This window comes from Nicotiana attenuata, chromosome 11 (assembly GCF_001879085.1).
Source record: "Nicotiana attenuata strain UT chromosome 11, NIATTr2, whole genome shotgun sequence".
Taxonomy (NCBI): Eukaryota; Viridiplantae; Streptophyta; class Magnoliopsida; order Solanales; family Solanaceae; genus Nicotiana; species Nicotiana attenuata.
In genome coordinates, this window is record NC_031999.1 from 27,433,083 (window position 1) to 27,449,842 (window position 16,760).

The window sequence follows — 16,760 nt, forward strand, 5'->3', positions numbered from 1 at the left end:
GTACTTACCGTGGGAGGATCAACGTCGACATCAACTTCTTTATCTTTGTTTCTATACGGGCCTCCACTGAAGAAAAGACCAGGATTTTCAAAAGACGCGTAAAAGAAGCCATAATAAAAAGAAGATGATGAAGTTTCTGAAGAAAATCGGAAAGAGGTGAAAGCAAAAGAAGGTTAAAGTGCAAAGAAGGTAAGAAACTTGTGAAAATCTTGGAAGTGAAAGAGGTAAGATGATGAGTATAAGTATAGATATAGACGACAAAAATCGTGGTCATGATTACCTCAAGAACCAACAAAAATATTACTAAATCATTGGGCAACACGTGTTCGGGGTATTAAATGCGAGGGGATGTGCGTCCTATCAAGTGTCAGAGACTGTTCAAAAGGTCTCAGAAGATATTTCGCCAAGAAAGGAATCTTCACCAACTTCCCGATGACACAAAGATGTGTCACCAGAAAGCAAGGGGACTATCTGTATAGGATAAAATTGGCTTATATTAAATGATCGAATGATAGTTCGACACGTAAAACAGAAGACAAGCAGAAGATAAATCGAGTAACAACCAGTACCGGGAACAACAGCTGTGATTGACATCGTCATGACCCCGAAGGAAATATGATCAAATTAAATGATCGAATGATAAAATTATCTTTGGTGACACAAAGATGTGTTACCAGAAAGCAAGGGGACTATTTGTATAGGATAAAATTGGCTTATATTAATGATCGAATAATAGTTCGACACGTAAAACCGAAGACAAGCAGAAGATAAATCGAGTAACAACCAGTACTAGGAACAACAACTGTGATTGACATCGTCTTGACCCCGAAGGAAATATGATCAACGTGAGCAGAATCAAATGCTTGCCATCGGATAACGTTCAATGAAAAATATTTCCTGGCATTAAATAGGTAGCCGTTGCGGAGAATATTTAAATTCATGGCCTGTTGTTACATATTCATCAATGACGCTCTTTATTGTCATTTAAGAGGGGCTTGATCCTAGGATCTTGTTTCCCTAGGTATAACTATAAATAGTAGACTCAACAGCCATTGTAAGACACGAAATGATTGGCGAAATTTATGCTACATTCTGTTCTCAAGCTAAATAAAATAACTTTACTTGTTATTGTATATTGTTCTTATTTCTGTCCTCGGAAGCATCGCTCCTGGAGCCAGGCCTGCCATTTCCATTGATTTAAACGCTAAGTCTTATTTTTAATCTAGTTTATTTGTCATTTTTTTAGATCAAATCAACTCGCTTGTTTATAAACCACGTAACAAATACAACAAAACTGTTTTACGGGTAAACATATGAGATATGCCTCTCTCACTTAATTGGTCTGATTTGGTTGATACTCTATAGATGCTTCGCATGAGTATATTTGAACATTTTCAATTGTTCATAATATATTTGAATCTTTTTAATTATTAAGGAACGTACTTCAAACTATTGCAAAAAAATAATTGATTTGATCGTTTAGGGGTAGATTCAAATATTTTGTTATTGTTAGTCTACAAGCTCTACCGTATGGTAGAGCCAACTTGTAAATATGGGACGAAATTATGATGTGAGCTTTCATGAATCAAAAGATGAACTGTGGCATATGTCTATAGATCGAAAGGCGAACGAAGAACAAATGTAAGACATATTGAATAGGATTAATTTGAACCTTTTCCCTTTAATAAATAAAATTATACTTTTAAAACATTGCAAATGCTTCTATATGATCGAAAGAATACGTGGAAAATAGATTAAAGATGGTCCAACGACATATAAAAGGAATTGACTGCCTTGATAACTTATAAAAATTATATGTAGATATTTAGGGATATGGATAAACGGATATAATCTAAAAAGACAGCTACTTTTTTTCACCTTTAGTTTGCCCAAACAAGCTAAAAAGTATTTTAAGCTGGTTTGACAAGTTTTTTAGCCAATCCAAACATCCTCTTTTTGAAAAATAAACTTTTAAGTCACAAGAAGAAAAACTAATGATTACTGCTCTTTTCACTTCCAATAGGGACTCTATAGTTCGGTCTATGAAGTGGATAAAAACTATCGGAGACCATAATTCACATTACAATACACAGAGAATAATTCTCTTCCTCTGCTTAAGCGTTGGTGGTAGAGTTTCCACTGGAATTATCAAGATACGTGCAAGCTAGCCCGGCCAGCACTATTACTAAACATCAAATACAAGGACCTTATGGTAAGAAAATGAAACTAATGACATGTTTGATGTGAGTCAAGGTCAATCAAAACATCTCTCTTTTACCTGTTTTGGCAATTATCAATTGATTACAGGCCATGTTGTGCAGATTTTGTTCTAAGGCCGCTGGAAGAAAAAAGTACAAGATATTAAGTGTTTTATGAAATCAATTGCACTTGTCCTTGAAAACCTTTGCTACAAATGCAAATGAATAGAAATGAAAACCTCTTTCTCCAAAACATTAGCAACATGACCATCTCCAATTTGATTCATAGTTGCTCCTCTCCATAGCTAAATGTTATTTCCGAGCTTTCTTCTAGTTTTATGTCCACGTGATCGCTTCATATCTTTAGCTGAAACAAAATAAGATGTATAACGATGTGATTCATCCTTAGAGCTGTACTAGCTACAAATGAGTATATCAAACAAGACTTCACTTAGTAACCGTAGTGATTATAGCACTCAAATGATCATCCGTGTATCACTACAAACTCCTTTCCCAGCCAACAACAAATATAAAATTACAACAACAATAAAGTGGTACAAATATAAAGACTGCATATTATCTTGCCAAGATATGGATTTACTTAATTAACTGGACAAAGAGGGAGACGTCGTATTACGGACTAACCTGTCAATCTGCCAGCATCGTACAAAGCTTCCTCAGCGATAGGTCTCCACTGTTCAGCACATGAATGGCTTATTCCCAGACCAACACTAAGCCCTCTCAGTAATTGCAGAGTTCGAAGAACAGAGAAAAGTTCTTCTGGAAAAGCCTAACATCAAATAGAATTGTTTTTTAGACTTTGATCCTGGTACACAATTAACCTTACACGTGATAGGTAATTAATCAGCAAATAAGAAAGGCGGGTGAAGGACATGCAGATAGAGTTGTACAATGCGTCATTACTTTACTAAAGTAACAAAAAGAACTTGAGAAGGTAATGAGACTGCATTTTTTAGTTTACATCTCATTACAACATTTTGTGCATCTTGTTATAACTTCCCACCAGAGTCCTTTAGCCCAACGTAATTCTTTTTCCTGAAATGTCCGTTTTCAAGTCCGAAGCGCCAGATAAAAAGGAGATTCTGATACTTTATGATCACATAGACGGTTTATGTTTACATGGAGTTCAACAATGAATATATAAAATGCTGAAATTTACTTGTCAAATTCACTTCATCCTCCTAATGCTATTCTAAGAAGTCATTTACTTTACGTTGCAAAATCAAGTGGTGAAAAGAATATTCCATAAGTGCCCCTCTTTTGGATTGTGCAAAAGTATGTCCACCTTCCTAAAAGGGAAACTCTTTCTACACACTGTTCAATACTTCTCCAGTTCCTTATTACTGAAGCACCAACATGGGACTGACTGTTAACAAGTTCAAGTTCGAGGTCATCAAAATAGAGCTGTGTCAACTCTTGTCTTCAATATCTATGACTAATCAAACTGGGTGGACCTAATGTAGACAGGTAGTATCATGTGGCAAAGTTCATAGATTCTTGACTAGTATATGCAATCCTTGCTAAAAATGATTAAAGTCGGGAACTGTAAACACCAGAGGTTCAAAGCACAGGTACGTACCTCAACTGCAATTTTTTTGACCGAAGATTCTTCTGAGAAAGGTTGCAGGGTCTTTACACCAGGTGGTAATTTTGTATCAAACATCCCTTGCGCCAATTTAAGCATTTCTTTCTGCTCATCCTCACAATTGCTCAGGGTGTTTATGCCAAGCTCCCTTTCATTCAAAGTGGGAGGTGTTCAAAGACTAGGAACATATCAGTATTTATGACAATGTAATTTTTGCAACAACTCTAATTAATCCTAGAGAAACAATTTTCCCATTTCCATTTTGGTAGTTAGTCGCAAGAGCAGTTGGTTTGCTCCAAGAAATCAACTCCATTTTCCATTCTTCACACTTGAATAGAAATAGAATGCTAATGCTGCTTTCTTTTCCACATGAAAAAGGGTGTTTGACATTAACAATCTTGCCCGCCGATGAGGAATTTTCACATTTCAATGACAATGATTCATCCCCCCACTTAATATTTATCCTATTTTCTTTTTCAAAACTGAAAGAAGATATTTTAGTTACAAGTTATGGGTAGTAAATTTTAAAGGGTGAAAATAGTTTTTAATTGCCACTATCAATTTATTTCAATGTGACTAGCTAGAACTTAAACTGCTATTTTCTTGTCTATTTATTGTAGTCACTTTCTCTGTTGGAAGAATGGTTTTAATTCAGAGGTTTTGAGTCCTTCCCTTAGTATTTTGCACAATTTCGTTTCACCGGAAAGAAAACCAATTTTGAACATATAACAGGAGATTTGTAGGTAAATTCCTCACTTAAAGCTTTCTTTGGCCCTCGTAGCATCGCCATCCGCAATAGCAAGAACGAGATTAGCATATCCAAGCCTGAGATTTTCTGGAAGATCCTTAACTTGTCCATAATCCAGCAATGCAACCTTAATAATTAAGAAAAGAATGGCATGATCCTTGTCAGCACTCTGAACAAGAACAAATTATATATGATCATCGAGAACTGAATGCGGAAGAAGAAAAAGAGAAGACGCATACTTGCCTCGGCACCTCTACAGATTAGAATATTCCCAGGGTGTGGATCTGCATGAAAGAAACCGCTCCTGAGTATCATCTGTCCATATGCCAGGGACAAACTTTTAAGAATATTCCTGCATGCAGAATTAACCAAATAAGAGAAGCTGAATGACGTTGAAAAGAGACTAGGAACACTTGGAAACTACTGACTTTGTAAATAGTAATGATAGTTTGGGAAAATAAATTGACTGAAAGAGTCATATTAAGAGAATAAAGACTTCTCTATTTTAGGAAATATTTGAGAAGGAATAACAGAGTTCTGCGTTAATTTAATTAATGACGAATTACTGAAAAAAAGGGAGCTCTTTGCAACAGTTAACATGGCAAAGAGCTGAGAAGTTCAAAGTGAAGATTGTGTGGTGGAACGTTTTAGTACGGCAAACATCTCAAGCTATGTAGCTTTTGAGAATATACTTTATGTTCTTAAATAAATAGGTAGGTGGCGAAACATCTTCAAAAGTTCTTCTGGTTGAGAGGAGAGATTTTGAAGAATCTCATCTCTAAGAAGATATAGGTGTAGAATGAGAATCTTTCGTGGAGATAAGTGGCGTAATAACCTAGAACAAGTGTCGCAATCACCATAAAGTTTGTTATTTCAGGAATAATTCAGAAACCAGCTATTTTGTGTTAAATTTAGTCTTGCAGAGATAACAAATATATCGAAAGAGATTGTGACCAAAATAAATTGAGAAGAGAAAATATGACGTGAAATCTAAGTTCATTCTGAGAAATCTGGTTTCTCACTGCTTTGCCACTGCTGCAACTTTACCATCTGGACTTATGCCTCTCTTTGACATTTCATCACCCAGCTTCAGGATCGGGGTTCCATCAATATATTCCATCATTAGGACCCTCCTATTACAAAATTTAGACAAAAAAAAAAAGGGATTACTAAGGTAAATGAAAAGAACTTACATTGTTAATATAAAGTTCATAAATCTAACAGAGTACAGACAAACCGAGGTTGAAAGTAAATGAACCTAACTTACATCTATTAGTAGTTGGAATGATGAAAGCAAACAAGATGTGAGAATTTAGTTTTCAACAATCTCTTGATCCACCTTATAACAGCAAGACATCTCAAATGTCCACTGAATATCAAAATCTACCAACATTCGAATATGAAAACATCAACTGATCAAATATTCAGCAGCAGTTCACCTTGTGACAATATCTCGAAGCACCCGGGGAACAATAACTGGGGACTTTTTGTTATTTTCGTAGAGAAAACGCCGAATTCTATCCATTGCGTCAGCCTCTCTCAAAAAGTTGAATTCACACCCAATCTTAGATGGAAGAACTGAAATCAGTTTATTGAAACAATAGGATAAACAGAAGAAACTTGAACTATGAGAAATTAGGAGGCAGAAGAAATCAAACAGCCTATGAGCTCATCAGGAAGCTATCAGATCAGAAATAGAACCGCCTTTGGATCAGGTATGTCATTAGCTCTAGAAGAAGAAATAATGCACTTTTAGCCTACTTAACTGCACACGGGAGATAATTCAATTACGAAATCAAATATATGTCCAGAAGCTCAATGCCAGTTGCAATTATACTAACTACTACTGGTATTATTGTTATTGTTCTTAAATCAACAGCTCTGACCATCGACTCATAACGCCAATCAACTTACATATAAGCATTAAAAATCATCATTTGCAAAATAAAATGTTGAGAACAAGGCTCAAAGAAATCTTAAGGCCTTAAATCTAATAATAATGTGTACAGATGACGAGAAGTAAGAAACAGAAACCTCAATGTTCCCATTTTCTTTAAACAAGCAACAGTACCTACAATTTTTTCTGACCCAATGTTTTGTAACTAATGTTAAAAAGAAGTCCCATCTACGGAAACATGCTTGCATCTACTTTCAGTTGTTTTACAGAAAAGTTAGGGCCTGATGTTACAAACAAGTCATGCATACAGGAATTTTACGCACCTGTTTCTCAATTTCCTTTGTTAAAGAGTAAAGATCAAATTTTATATCCATCTTCTGCAAGTATAGTGCGAAAGCTTGCAAGTTGTGGATATCCGTCATCATCAATTCCTGGACCCCAGGGTGTTGCACCTTGAGCAAGACAATAATTTTAGAACCTTATAATCGCATGAAAGCTGCAATGCTATGAGTCAATTTCTCTTACCTTGACAACAATATCTTTTTTATCACCTTTGAGTCTTGCTCTGTGAACCTAATTCCAAGTACAGAAAACAATAGTTGGACCACTTAGTCGCAAAGTAATGTTAATTCTTTTTTATAACTAGAATGTAGCTCAAAGATACTACATTTAGAAATAGTCTTTTATTTGGCTTTGAACTGTCGTACAGGTTCAAATCATGTGGCCTTGTAAGAGATGTATAACACTGGTTCTTAGGTTAAAGCTACTGCTGTTATTAAGATAGGGCTCAGTCCCTACATAAACCATAGAATTTCAGAATATACTGAAGATTGTTATCCATGAGAACATATCAAAAACAGCTAAGATTATCAAAAAAGAAGAAAAAGAATCGGCCCGAGTGTGAGGGAACAGGTTGCAGACCTAAAATAAATGAATAAATGTGTCTCCTCTCTAATTACTTGAGCTTTTAGACAAGGCAGTCACATACTTCAATAAATCCAAATGTTTACACTAGCTGAAAGGTCAATATTTTTAACATCTGTTTGAGAAATGCCCATCAGTCGGGGGCGAAGCAAGCATTGACTGTACGGGTTCGGTTGAACCCAGTCACTTTGGTCCAAACCATGTATTTGTTTTAAGAAATTCATTTAATATGTACATATTATTAATTCATAACCCAATAACTTAAAGGTATGAGAATTTCGAACCCATAAACTTCAAATTCTGGCTCTGCCTCTGCCATCAGTTGCTCGACGATGAGCTTTATGATCAAACGTAATAGTTACCTGTGCAATAGAAGCAGAACCCAGAGGATCAACGTCAAATGTTTCAAACAATTCATCAAAATTTTGGCCCAATTCCTTCTCCAGCACAACCCTGACCATGTTATACGGCGTAGCAGGTGCTTGATCACACAGAGTAACTAACCTTCTCACCCATGCAGCTGGGGCCAAGTCTGGCTTCCCAATGATTTGAGCAACCTAATACATCACATCCACTTTATCAAATCTCACCTCAAAACTATATCCTAAGTATTTAATATGAACTGTTACTGTCGAGCGAAAATTTAAACCCTCTGATCATTGAGTAATATGGAGGCAATTTACTATCTGCTATAGAGCTTAGAAGAATAAATTTTAACACAATACATCAACCTCAAAAGAGTTAATGATAAATTTTCTGCAAACATACTGCAAACAGTCCACCCGACATATTCCAATGTCCATTAAACATATAAACCTGACCAAATATATTAAAACAAACCATTAGATACTGCTTAGAAAGGAGGAAAGCAGCAATCTTTCACTTTCCTTTTTCTTTCTTTCCTCGTACTACCTATATCCCAATTTATGCGATGCACTTCTCCTTTTAGTCTGTTCCAAAAAATAATTATGCGTTTTTATGTTTAGAAATAATTTAACTTTAAACTTCCGCTTTACACTTAATGAGATGATTTATTGCTACACAACTATCTATCGAATGCTTTTAGACCATAAGTTTCAAAGTCTTTCTTTTTTTTCTTAAACTTTTTGCCATACTGCCAGTCAAAGTGCGACACATAATTGAGACAGCAGGAGTAGTTAATAATAGGAGTGGCGAACGGGCGGGTCGGGTCGGATGTGGTTCAGGTCGAAAACGGGTAATGAAAAAAATGGATCAATTATCCGACCCGACTCATATTTAATAAGGATAAAAAAACGGGTTAACCGGCGGATAATATGGGTTACCCATATTATCCATGACTTCTTGGATATGATCACTTTTGGGAAAATTCTTAGTCACCCTAACTTGAGGAACCTCTAATTTGAGGTTTTACAAATGTAAAAGTTAGACCCATTGGTTATCCATTGGTTACTCATTGGTTATCCATTTTCTAAATGAATAATATGGTTCTTATCCATATTTGACCCGTTTTTAAAAAGTTCATTATCCAACCCATTTTTTAGTGGATAATATGGGTGGTTAACTGTTTTCTTTTAACCATTTTGCCACCGCTAGTTAATAACAAGAATAATTTCTCAAGATTGAATCAATTCTTGAAAAAAGAAAAATGGGAAGCTGGCTACAGTTTATTGAATACCTTTAGGAAGAAGCCACCAAGGTCAGAGCACATATTATATATCTTCTCAGCTGCAAACTCATGCTGCCTCTCCCACAGTGCTTCTTGTTTTTGCACATCTTTTGCAAACCCAACTCTCAATTGGAACACCTAATATAGAGCAATTAAAACCCCTAATTTACTTCAGTAACCCAATGAACCAATAAATAACTCTCAAATATATAAGGAAAATGCACAGAATAACTAACCAAAAAAAAGAAAAAAAGAGTACTCCTCCTTCAGTCTCAAATTAACACCTAAATTAGAGTATTTAGCTCAACCACAATGTAACTATTTATTACTCCCTTTGTCCAGGCACATTTTCCTTTTTAGTTTGTCCCCAAAAGAATGGCATCTTTCTATATTTATAAAAATTGAACTTTAAACTTTTCATTTTAACCTTAACGGGACGATGTATAGCCACATGAATGTTGTTTTAGACCGCAAGTTTCAAAATTCTTTCATTCTTTTTTAAACTTTGTATCTAGTCAAACATCAGTCACATAAAATGGGATAGAGGATTTACCATTTTGTAGTTTGATATCTATACCCAACTTCTTCAAATTTTACAAATTTATCTGGTCAAAATTTGGGATTAATATCACACTGCAACTTGGTTTATTTCTCCTAACAAAGTACACACAGCACACTTACAAAATGAATAGAGTACCTTATAACCAGTATAGATATCTGAAACACGAACCCAAAACTGGAAAGAACGTTGCCAAGGTCTGATACAAGAAGATAGCTTTTCTTGAAAGTCCTTAATGTCAAATTGAATATTCATGGCTCCCATAATTCTATACAAGGCATTGGTTTTGGTAAATTATATTACAATGAGATAAACCAATATTAAAGAGACCATATTTTACCCTTTGTAGTTTCTTTAAAGAGCCTGCATGGCTCAATAGTACAAAAAAATTGAAAGGACATTAATAGCCATTCACCCATTCTTTTGCTTGTGGCTGAGAAAATATTGGTATTTCTTTCTTCTCTTTTCATTTAATTTTTCTTGAGGGTTGCTTGGAATTCTAGTTAGCACCGGGGATTTTCTTGAAATTGATGGATATTGGATGTTACTTAAATTTCCAAAGAGGGCTTAAAAATTAAAAATAATCAGATTTACCACTAGTAATTGAAAAATAATCACAATTTCAAAAGTAATCAAAATTCAACCACTTTTTCATGTAAAGATAAAATCTGAATAAAAACACCCTAGAAATCCGGAAATATTCCAGTATATTGGAGTTCACATTTTTTATATATGAGCTTCCAGCATAATATACTGGAGTTCCAACATAATATGATGCTGGAACTTTCCGTGTGCTGGAGTTCCAACATAATATGCTGGAAGTTTATACACCGGAGCTCCATAATCCGCATATTATGCTGGAACTTTCCGTGTTTCAGCAAATATTTTTTAATGACTTTGCAAAAGCTGGCTATTTTTTGATTACTAGTCCGAAAACTGGATAGCCCATCCTATTTTCACAGTATTTCAGTCATTCACTGTCATGAACCCCAAAAAAAAAAAAAGATTTGGTTGTACCTTAGATATATAGCTTTCGGTCAATACAAAATATGCTATACTAAGTTATTCACGACATCTTTCCCAAAAACCAATTGGTATAACTCATTTCCTTGAGTTCCTAATAGTTTTACTTTTGGTCAATAAATGGCTAATTTGTGAATCATCCAGATAAAAAATAACCTGGTGCACGAAGCACCACGCGTTCACGCAGGGTGCGGAGAAGGCCGGCACCTAAAGAGGGTGTAATATCAGCAATCTACCCTAATACATTCCACAGCTCGAACCCATGACAGTAAGTCATACGCACCTTAAGAGGGTGTGATATCGGCAACCTACCCTAATACAAGCATCAGTAGCTAATTCCACAGCTCGAACCCATGACGGTAAGTCACACAAAGACAACTTTACCATTGCTCGAAGGTTTCCCTTCTTTGTGAAAGATCCAGATGTGTTACATAATATAGCATACGATATGTGATAAACCAATTCTTTAACTTCACTTAAATAGAACTCTCAATCACATCCATCATCACTAGCACAAAAAGTTGAAAGGAAATAAGATTTTAGAAGATACTCTGAATGTTTTGAAAATATACGCGTATCCCAACAGAGAAAATCTCTTTGATTTCATAAAATTACTAAATGGTAGTCCGCGAGCTCGAAATGAAAAGGAAAATCACATCCAGATTAGTGCTACGCGAGATTGAAGAAAAAAAAAATTACAGGCCACCAAACATTTTCAAACTTGATGGTTTAACTGATTCAGAGATCAATGACACGAGACAGCTTTTGAATGCGATTCAACAAGAAGTCCCCTTGCTTGATAGTTGCCTGGTAAAGAGCATTCTTTGCATCAGGACGATTGGTTTCCAACACTCCAGCCACTTTATCAATCTTGCAATGCAACTTCCCTGCTGCAATGAACCGAGATAGTTCCCTGAATGGAAAAAAGAAAATGCTCAATTATTATGGATGTTACAGTCCTCAGTCCGACATAGAGCATTACACATCAGTGTTCAGTGCGGTGCTAAAGAAGAAAGCACTTACAAATCGATGAAATCTTCAGAGACCCCAAAAGCCTTGGCCATGGCCTCAATTGTAACACTCTTGTAGGACTCCAGAAACTGGGAATACACAACTATTCTGACTTCCCTCATAAAATATCTAAAGTGTGGCTGCAAGTACCGGTCCAACTTAATATGCTCCGTCAAGCCAGCTGAAAACATCATTAAGGTCAAAGTCAAACATTTGCAACTGATATATCATTCAGGGCCCTGCATGACCCTAGCGATCAACTTCTAGGGTGAATCACAAGTCGAAGTGTATAATAGATATAGCATGCTCACCTCTCTGTAACTCAATACTAACATATCATATTTTAAACTACCCTATCTATACACATTAACAGGAGTCTTATCTTTCTTTTATGCAAGGGTCAGCCGTTCTCTTATTGGCCCATCTCCAATAAGCCAATTAGTTCAGAAACTGACACGAATTCAATTGGCCTACAAATTTGTATTAGAGCTCTGAAGGGAACTAAATTTACAAGCATTAGGAGTAACTCTTAATGAAAATGATATCCTACTATGCACAGGCTTTTTGACAAACACTAATCTATTTGAAAAATTCCAGGATTCTGCTGGAAAGTTCATAGATTAGAGCTACCAGCAATATTCAGAAGCTCAGGAACATCCAAAAGGCCAATTCAAATCTCTATTTGAGGTCAAAAATACATTCCATGATATAATTGCATTATTTTGTTTCGATAGTGGATACTCTAAAATCTTCTCATCCTGATATAAACCAGGTGCCAAAAAGAAAGTCATTTTTTTTGTGTTGATATGTGCCAGAAAGTTCATTTTTACGTCTTTTTGAGCTTACAACACTCACATGACTAATAAAGAGCCATACCTTCATGCTTTTATCAGTTGTCTAGATATTAAAAAGAATCTTTAAAAAATTAGGAGACTGTATAACAGTTGTTCGACCTATTTCACTATCAAGGTCATCTGACACTCAAAATTTCCAAACAGGATTATCAAGAATCAAGACTTTGCAAACGCTACATTCTCTGTCAAAATTGCCAGAAAAAATCCATCAAGTTTTATAGGACATAATCTACATTAACTTAAAGATAAGGACCATTGCGAACTACAAACGCACACTTGGAGGGTGTTTGGATTGGCTTATTTTAAGTGCTTATTGGCTTTTAAGCATTTTTTAGTTTGTGGTGTTTGGTAATGATAAAAAGTGCTTAAAAGCACTTACTTTTAGGCATAAAAAGTACAAAAATAAGCCAAAAGCCAAAAGTTGGGTATTACCAACTTATGGCTTTTGGCTTTTAGCTTAAAAGCTTTTTATAAGCCAATCCAAACACCCTCTTAACATATGAAAAGAGAAAATGAATAACAATGGAAAAGCTTACCAAATGCAGAGAAAAATGACTTGTACTGACACTCATATAATGAGTTCATGAACTCAGAGAGATATGGGATCTTTCCTATAACTGTCAAGATCTCTGGTGCATCCACTACCTGCAACATATACCAAAATGAATTTGCAAGTATTCATCACAGTAACATCTAGGACATTCCGGGGAACACAAATCTCAAGTTCACAAATCCCTCATCCTACAAAACAAGGATATTAAAGGGAGTAACAGTTGAATACCTTCTGTTTCAAGGAAACCCGATCCAAGGTAATGATGCTTGTAAGGACAGTATAAAATATGAAAGTATCATAAGGAAAAATCTCATATGTGGTAAAAGTTGAGATAGAATCGAGGAAAAGATCTGCTGCTTTCTTGAAGTTACGAGTGGACATGCAGAACAACCCTTCATACACCTTCAACCTGTTCTTTCTCTCCCAGTCACCCCCCTCTTCAAATAATCTGTCAGCAAATCATTGGGAGTGAGCTTAATAACTAGATAAGGCATTTAGAACATCGTGTCTCATAACATCTGAACTACTTGTTAGACCCTCCTACTTACTTCTTTGCCTTATCTATGCTTTTAGAAATGAGGTCAAAATCCAAGTCAAAGAATCCCATCTGCAAGGTATAGAACACCAAGTCCATCTTTTGTCCAACTGCAACAGTTTTGCCCTCGGTCACCTTGAGTTGTTCAAGTGCTTTCTCCTGGATTTTAAATAAGATAAAGATTGATTGAGATTTGCCCAGTGTGAAGTGTGAATAAATAACAACTGAGCAATTATTGAGAGTGACGAGAGAGACAGACTACCTTATCACCAATCCGAATGTAGAACAATGATTTTGCCAAATGAGCTTCTCGAACTTCACTTTCACCCAAGTTTTCTTCCGCATCAGCAATCCTTCATGAATGTATCAAGTTAGATGTGTGGTTAGGTGTAAAAAACAATGAAACCCGACACCCTCCTCTCACTTTCCCCGACTTTGAATAATAAAACACAAAAACAGCACAACCTGGTATGCCCAATTTGGCTCAAAACAATATACCAAGTATTCATCCATACAATGCCGCACTATGACCTTTTTAAGAATGATAAGCCCATCCACTTAGCAAGACATTATTTTCTCTAAATTTTAAGAAACATAAGATTAGGATAAACCAAGATACCAACTGTACATAGCAACGTTACCAGTAATCATGATTATTGACATCCATAATAATACACAATTGCAAGCGCACTTCCCATCTCCAAGCAAAATCTATAGGAGGGCCGAAACTGCTCATAGTTTCACCAAAATATACTTCACATGTTCTTCAGATATACCATATGGAGAATATAGGTGGTAAATTCTGAAACGCTCTTGCCCCGAATGCAGGGTTTACTAAAAACTGAGAAAGAAAACTAGACTATAGAAGTGTGCAGACTGTGCTCCAGCCAGTATTACTTGCCTCTAATAAAACTTAGCTTCGATAGCATTCTGAGCACATCCTTCCCAGCAACACCCCCCGCCTGTTGTCATTCAGTCTCTTTTATAATTGCCATCATGTACATAAAAGCCAAATCTTTAGATTACAGGTTTTCAGCAAACCAATAATTCACCTTCCACTTTCACAACCCTATGAATGAAACTAATTTTTAATTAACCCACAAAATATGACCTTCTCTACAGGTTGGAAGAAATTTTAACACCATATTGTATTGCAAAGTTTCTAAAATCCAATACCCTAATTATTTGGAATTCTAAACTGCAAGGCTACTATGTTCTCTTGATGAGAATGTCATCTATATATACGATTTGAACTTATTAAAAACACTGACCATATGATGTCCAAGTGAAATAGACTAGAATATCAAGTGCAGCCCCTCTCTTTACCTATTTAACCTATTTCTATTCCTTAACCTACAGTCTCCTTCCACCAAAACCAAATAACCTAAATTATCCCTATTCCCAACAAAACTAGCCTTGCAATAGCAACTCAAGCTGCACCTACCCCATCATAAGAGGGACTCAAAATCAAATCTCTTAACTTCATACTACTTCACTCCTTAATTTTCTCCCATTTTGCATCTCAAGAAATCCAAAAAGTGATCTTTGTCCTGCACTTTAAAATGATCATCTAATTGTTTTGAAATCAGATTCTGCAACCCTTTTTCCGGACCGACACATCCCCAGGGGTTAATGGGCACAGTTCAAACTTTGGAGGATAATGAGCCCGTCCCTCCAACCTTCTCCATTTAAATAACAGGTTTTTTGTTGGAGGTTGGGTTTCATAACGTGTGGCTAACCCACACATCACTTGTTGCTCTTACCTCTTGAAATGAGATCCTGCAACTTTTAGTACCATATAGTTCCTAAATATCTAAGTATTACTTTCAGTATATCAAAAATTGGGTCAAATTAACCTTTATCCAAAGAGGTCTCACATTCAAATCCCATCAAAGATACAAATTTATGTCCAACTTATATTTAGTATTCTCACTACTAATATGTTCTAAAGGGTGGCAATTTCCCTACACTCCACCCAAAAAACTATACAGCAAAAGGAACAAAAATAAGACTATCAAAAACAACATAAACAACAGCTACGCCTCAGACCTAGCAAGCTGGGGTTGGCTATCTAAACCCTCACTGACCACGTTACTCCATTCAAATCGTCCCATGTCAACATTATGCAAATATAAAACTCCGACGGAAAATAAAATGAAGTGCAGTGTATCAAATCACACTATATGCAGATAAAAATAACGAAAAAAAGACTTACTTTTCATCGAGTTTTTTGAGTTCATCGGCAATTTTAGCACGCATAGCATCAAGAACATTCTGATCCACAGTCAAAACCCCATTAGCAACTAGGGTTTCATACAGCGGAACCATATCTACAAAACCCCATTTACAAACAAATCAGTTCAAACCCACAAAATGAAATACAGATTTAAAATTTAACAAAACAAGTCTAAATCTTCCTAAAAATTATCAATCAGATTTACCATTGGAGACAACAGATTCCAAAACTTCTTCACGGAGGCGAACTTTATCCAAGTCATTGACATCTGGGTGTGTCAAAAGGAAGAGTTTGTGTGCAAGAACAAGCTGGGGTTGTTGTGTACCTTCTTCCGCATCCATGGCTACCTTTTTCTTTGCTATTTCTTGGCTATTTTTTGTTTCACTGTATTTCAGATTCTTTCTTGTGGAAGAGTTTATACAAAGTTTTCTTCTTGGGAAAGTTTAAAAAGGGGTGGGGGTTGGGGGCTTCTTTCCCGAATTAATATGGGCTTTAGAGTTGGCTGAAGTTTGGGCCAGATTTTGAACTCAAATATACAACAAAAAACAAGGTGATTTGCACAAATATGATTATTTCGTGTCACAATTTAAAGGAAACTTACACAAATATCCCAAATAAATCTCAACTTATCAACCTCTAGCCATTAGTCATAGACTTACCAAAACTAGCCAACAAAAATTGAAACACCAAATAATAGGGTTCTTTCTATCAAAGAATCACATGCAAAAATCACCTTCCATATTTTTAAGCGTGATTAGCAACATTAGATACATGACGGAAAGAAAATTTCATGGACGGGGTAGCAAATAAGGTGATGAAATACAAAAAATCTATACAATATTCTAAAAATCTAAGCAAAAAAGGAACTTTTTCAATGGGTATAGTTGAAATTCATTGAAAATATATAGATAAGTCAATATACAAAATTTGAGGAAGATTGGAGGTGATATGGACTGGTTTTGTATCAA

The 16,760-nt window shown here is 35.7% G+C and overlaps 2 protein-coding genes across 3 annotated transcripts; both read right to left on the minus strand.

The window, feature by feature from the left end:
• On the minus strand, positions 2,155-9,954 carry LOC109234285 (uncharacterized protein slr0889-like). 2 transcript variants are annotated; one of them, XR_002069171.1, is made up of 13 exons: positions 9,719-9,954; positions 9,031-9,159; positions 7,736-7,930; positions 6,975-7,022; positions 6,773-6,901; positions 5,992-6,116; positions 5,575-5,685; positions 4,796-4,904; positions 4,561-4,679; positions 3,799-3,952; positions 2,844-2,988; positions 2,438-2,565; positions 2,155-2,338 (listed from the first exon to the last, which is right to left on the minus strand). XR_002069171.1 is itself a non-coding variant. In XM_019400200.1 (12 exons), exons 1-12 carry the CDS (start codon positions 9,842-9,844, stop codon positions 2,504-2,506), a joined length of 1,452 nt encoding a protein of 483 aa, XP_019255745.1. In that variant the 5' UTR covers positions 9,845-9,954; the 3' UTR covers positions 2,155-2,503. The 2 variants fall into 2 exon arrangements, 1 of the variants encoding a protein (XP_019255745.1); XM_019400200.1 differs by having other exon boundaries at positions 2,155-2,565.
• On the minus strand, positions 11,125-16,226 carry LOC109234286 (26S proteasome non-ATPase regulatory subunit 6 homolog). Its single transcript, XM_019400202.1, has 8 exons — positions 15,998-16,226; positions 15,772-15,886; positions 13,819-13,909; positions 13,570-13,715; positions 13,250-13,469; positions 13,005-13,113; positions 11,627-11,795; positions 11,125-11,516 (listed from the first exon to the last, which is right to left on the minus strand). The coding sequence occupies exons 1-8, from the start codon at positions 16,131-16,133 to the stop codon at positions 11,342-11,344; spliced, it is 1,161 nt and encodes a 386-aa protein (XP_019255747.1). The 5' UTR covers positions 16,134-16,226; the 3' UTR covers positions 11,125-11,341.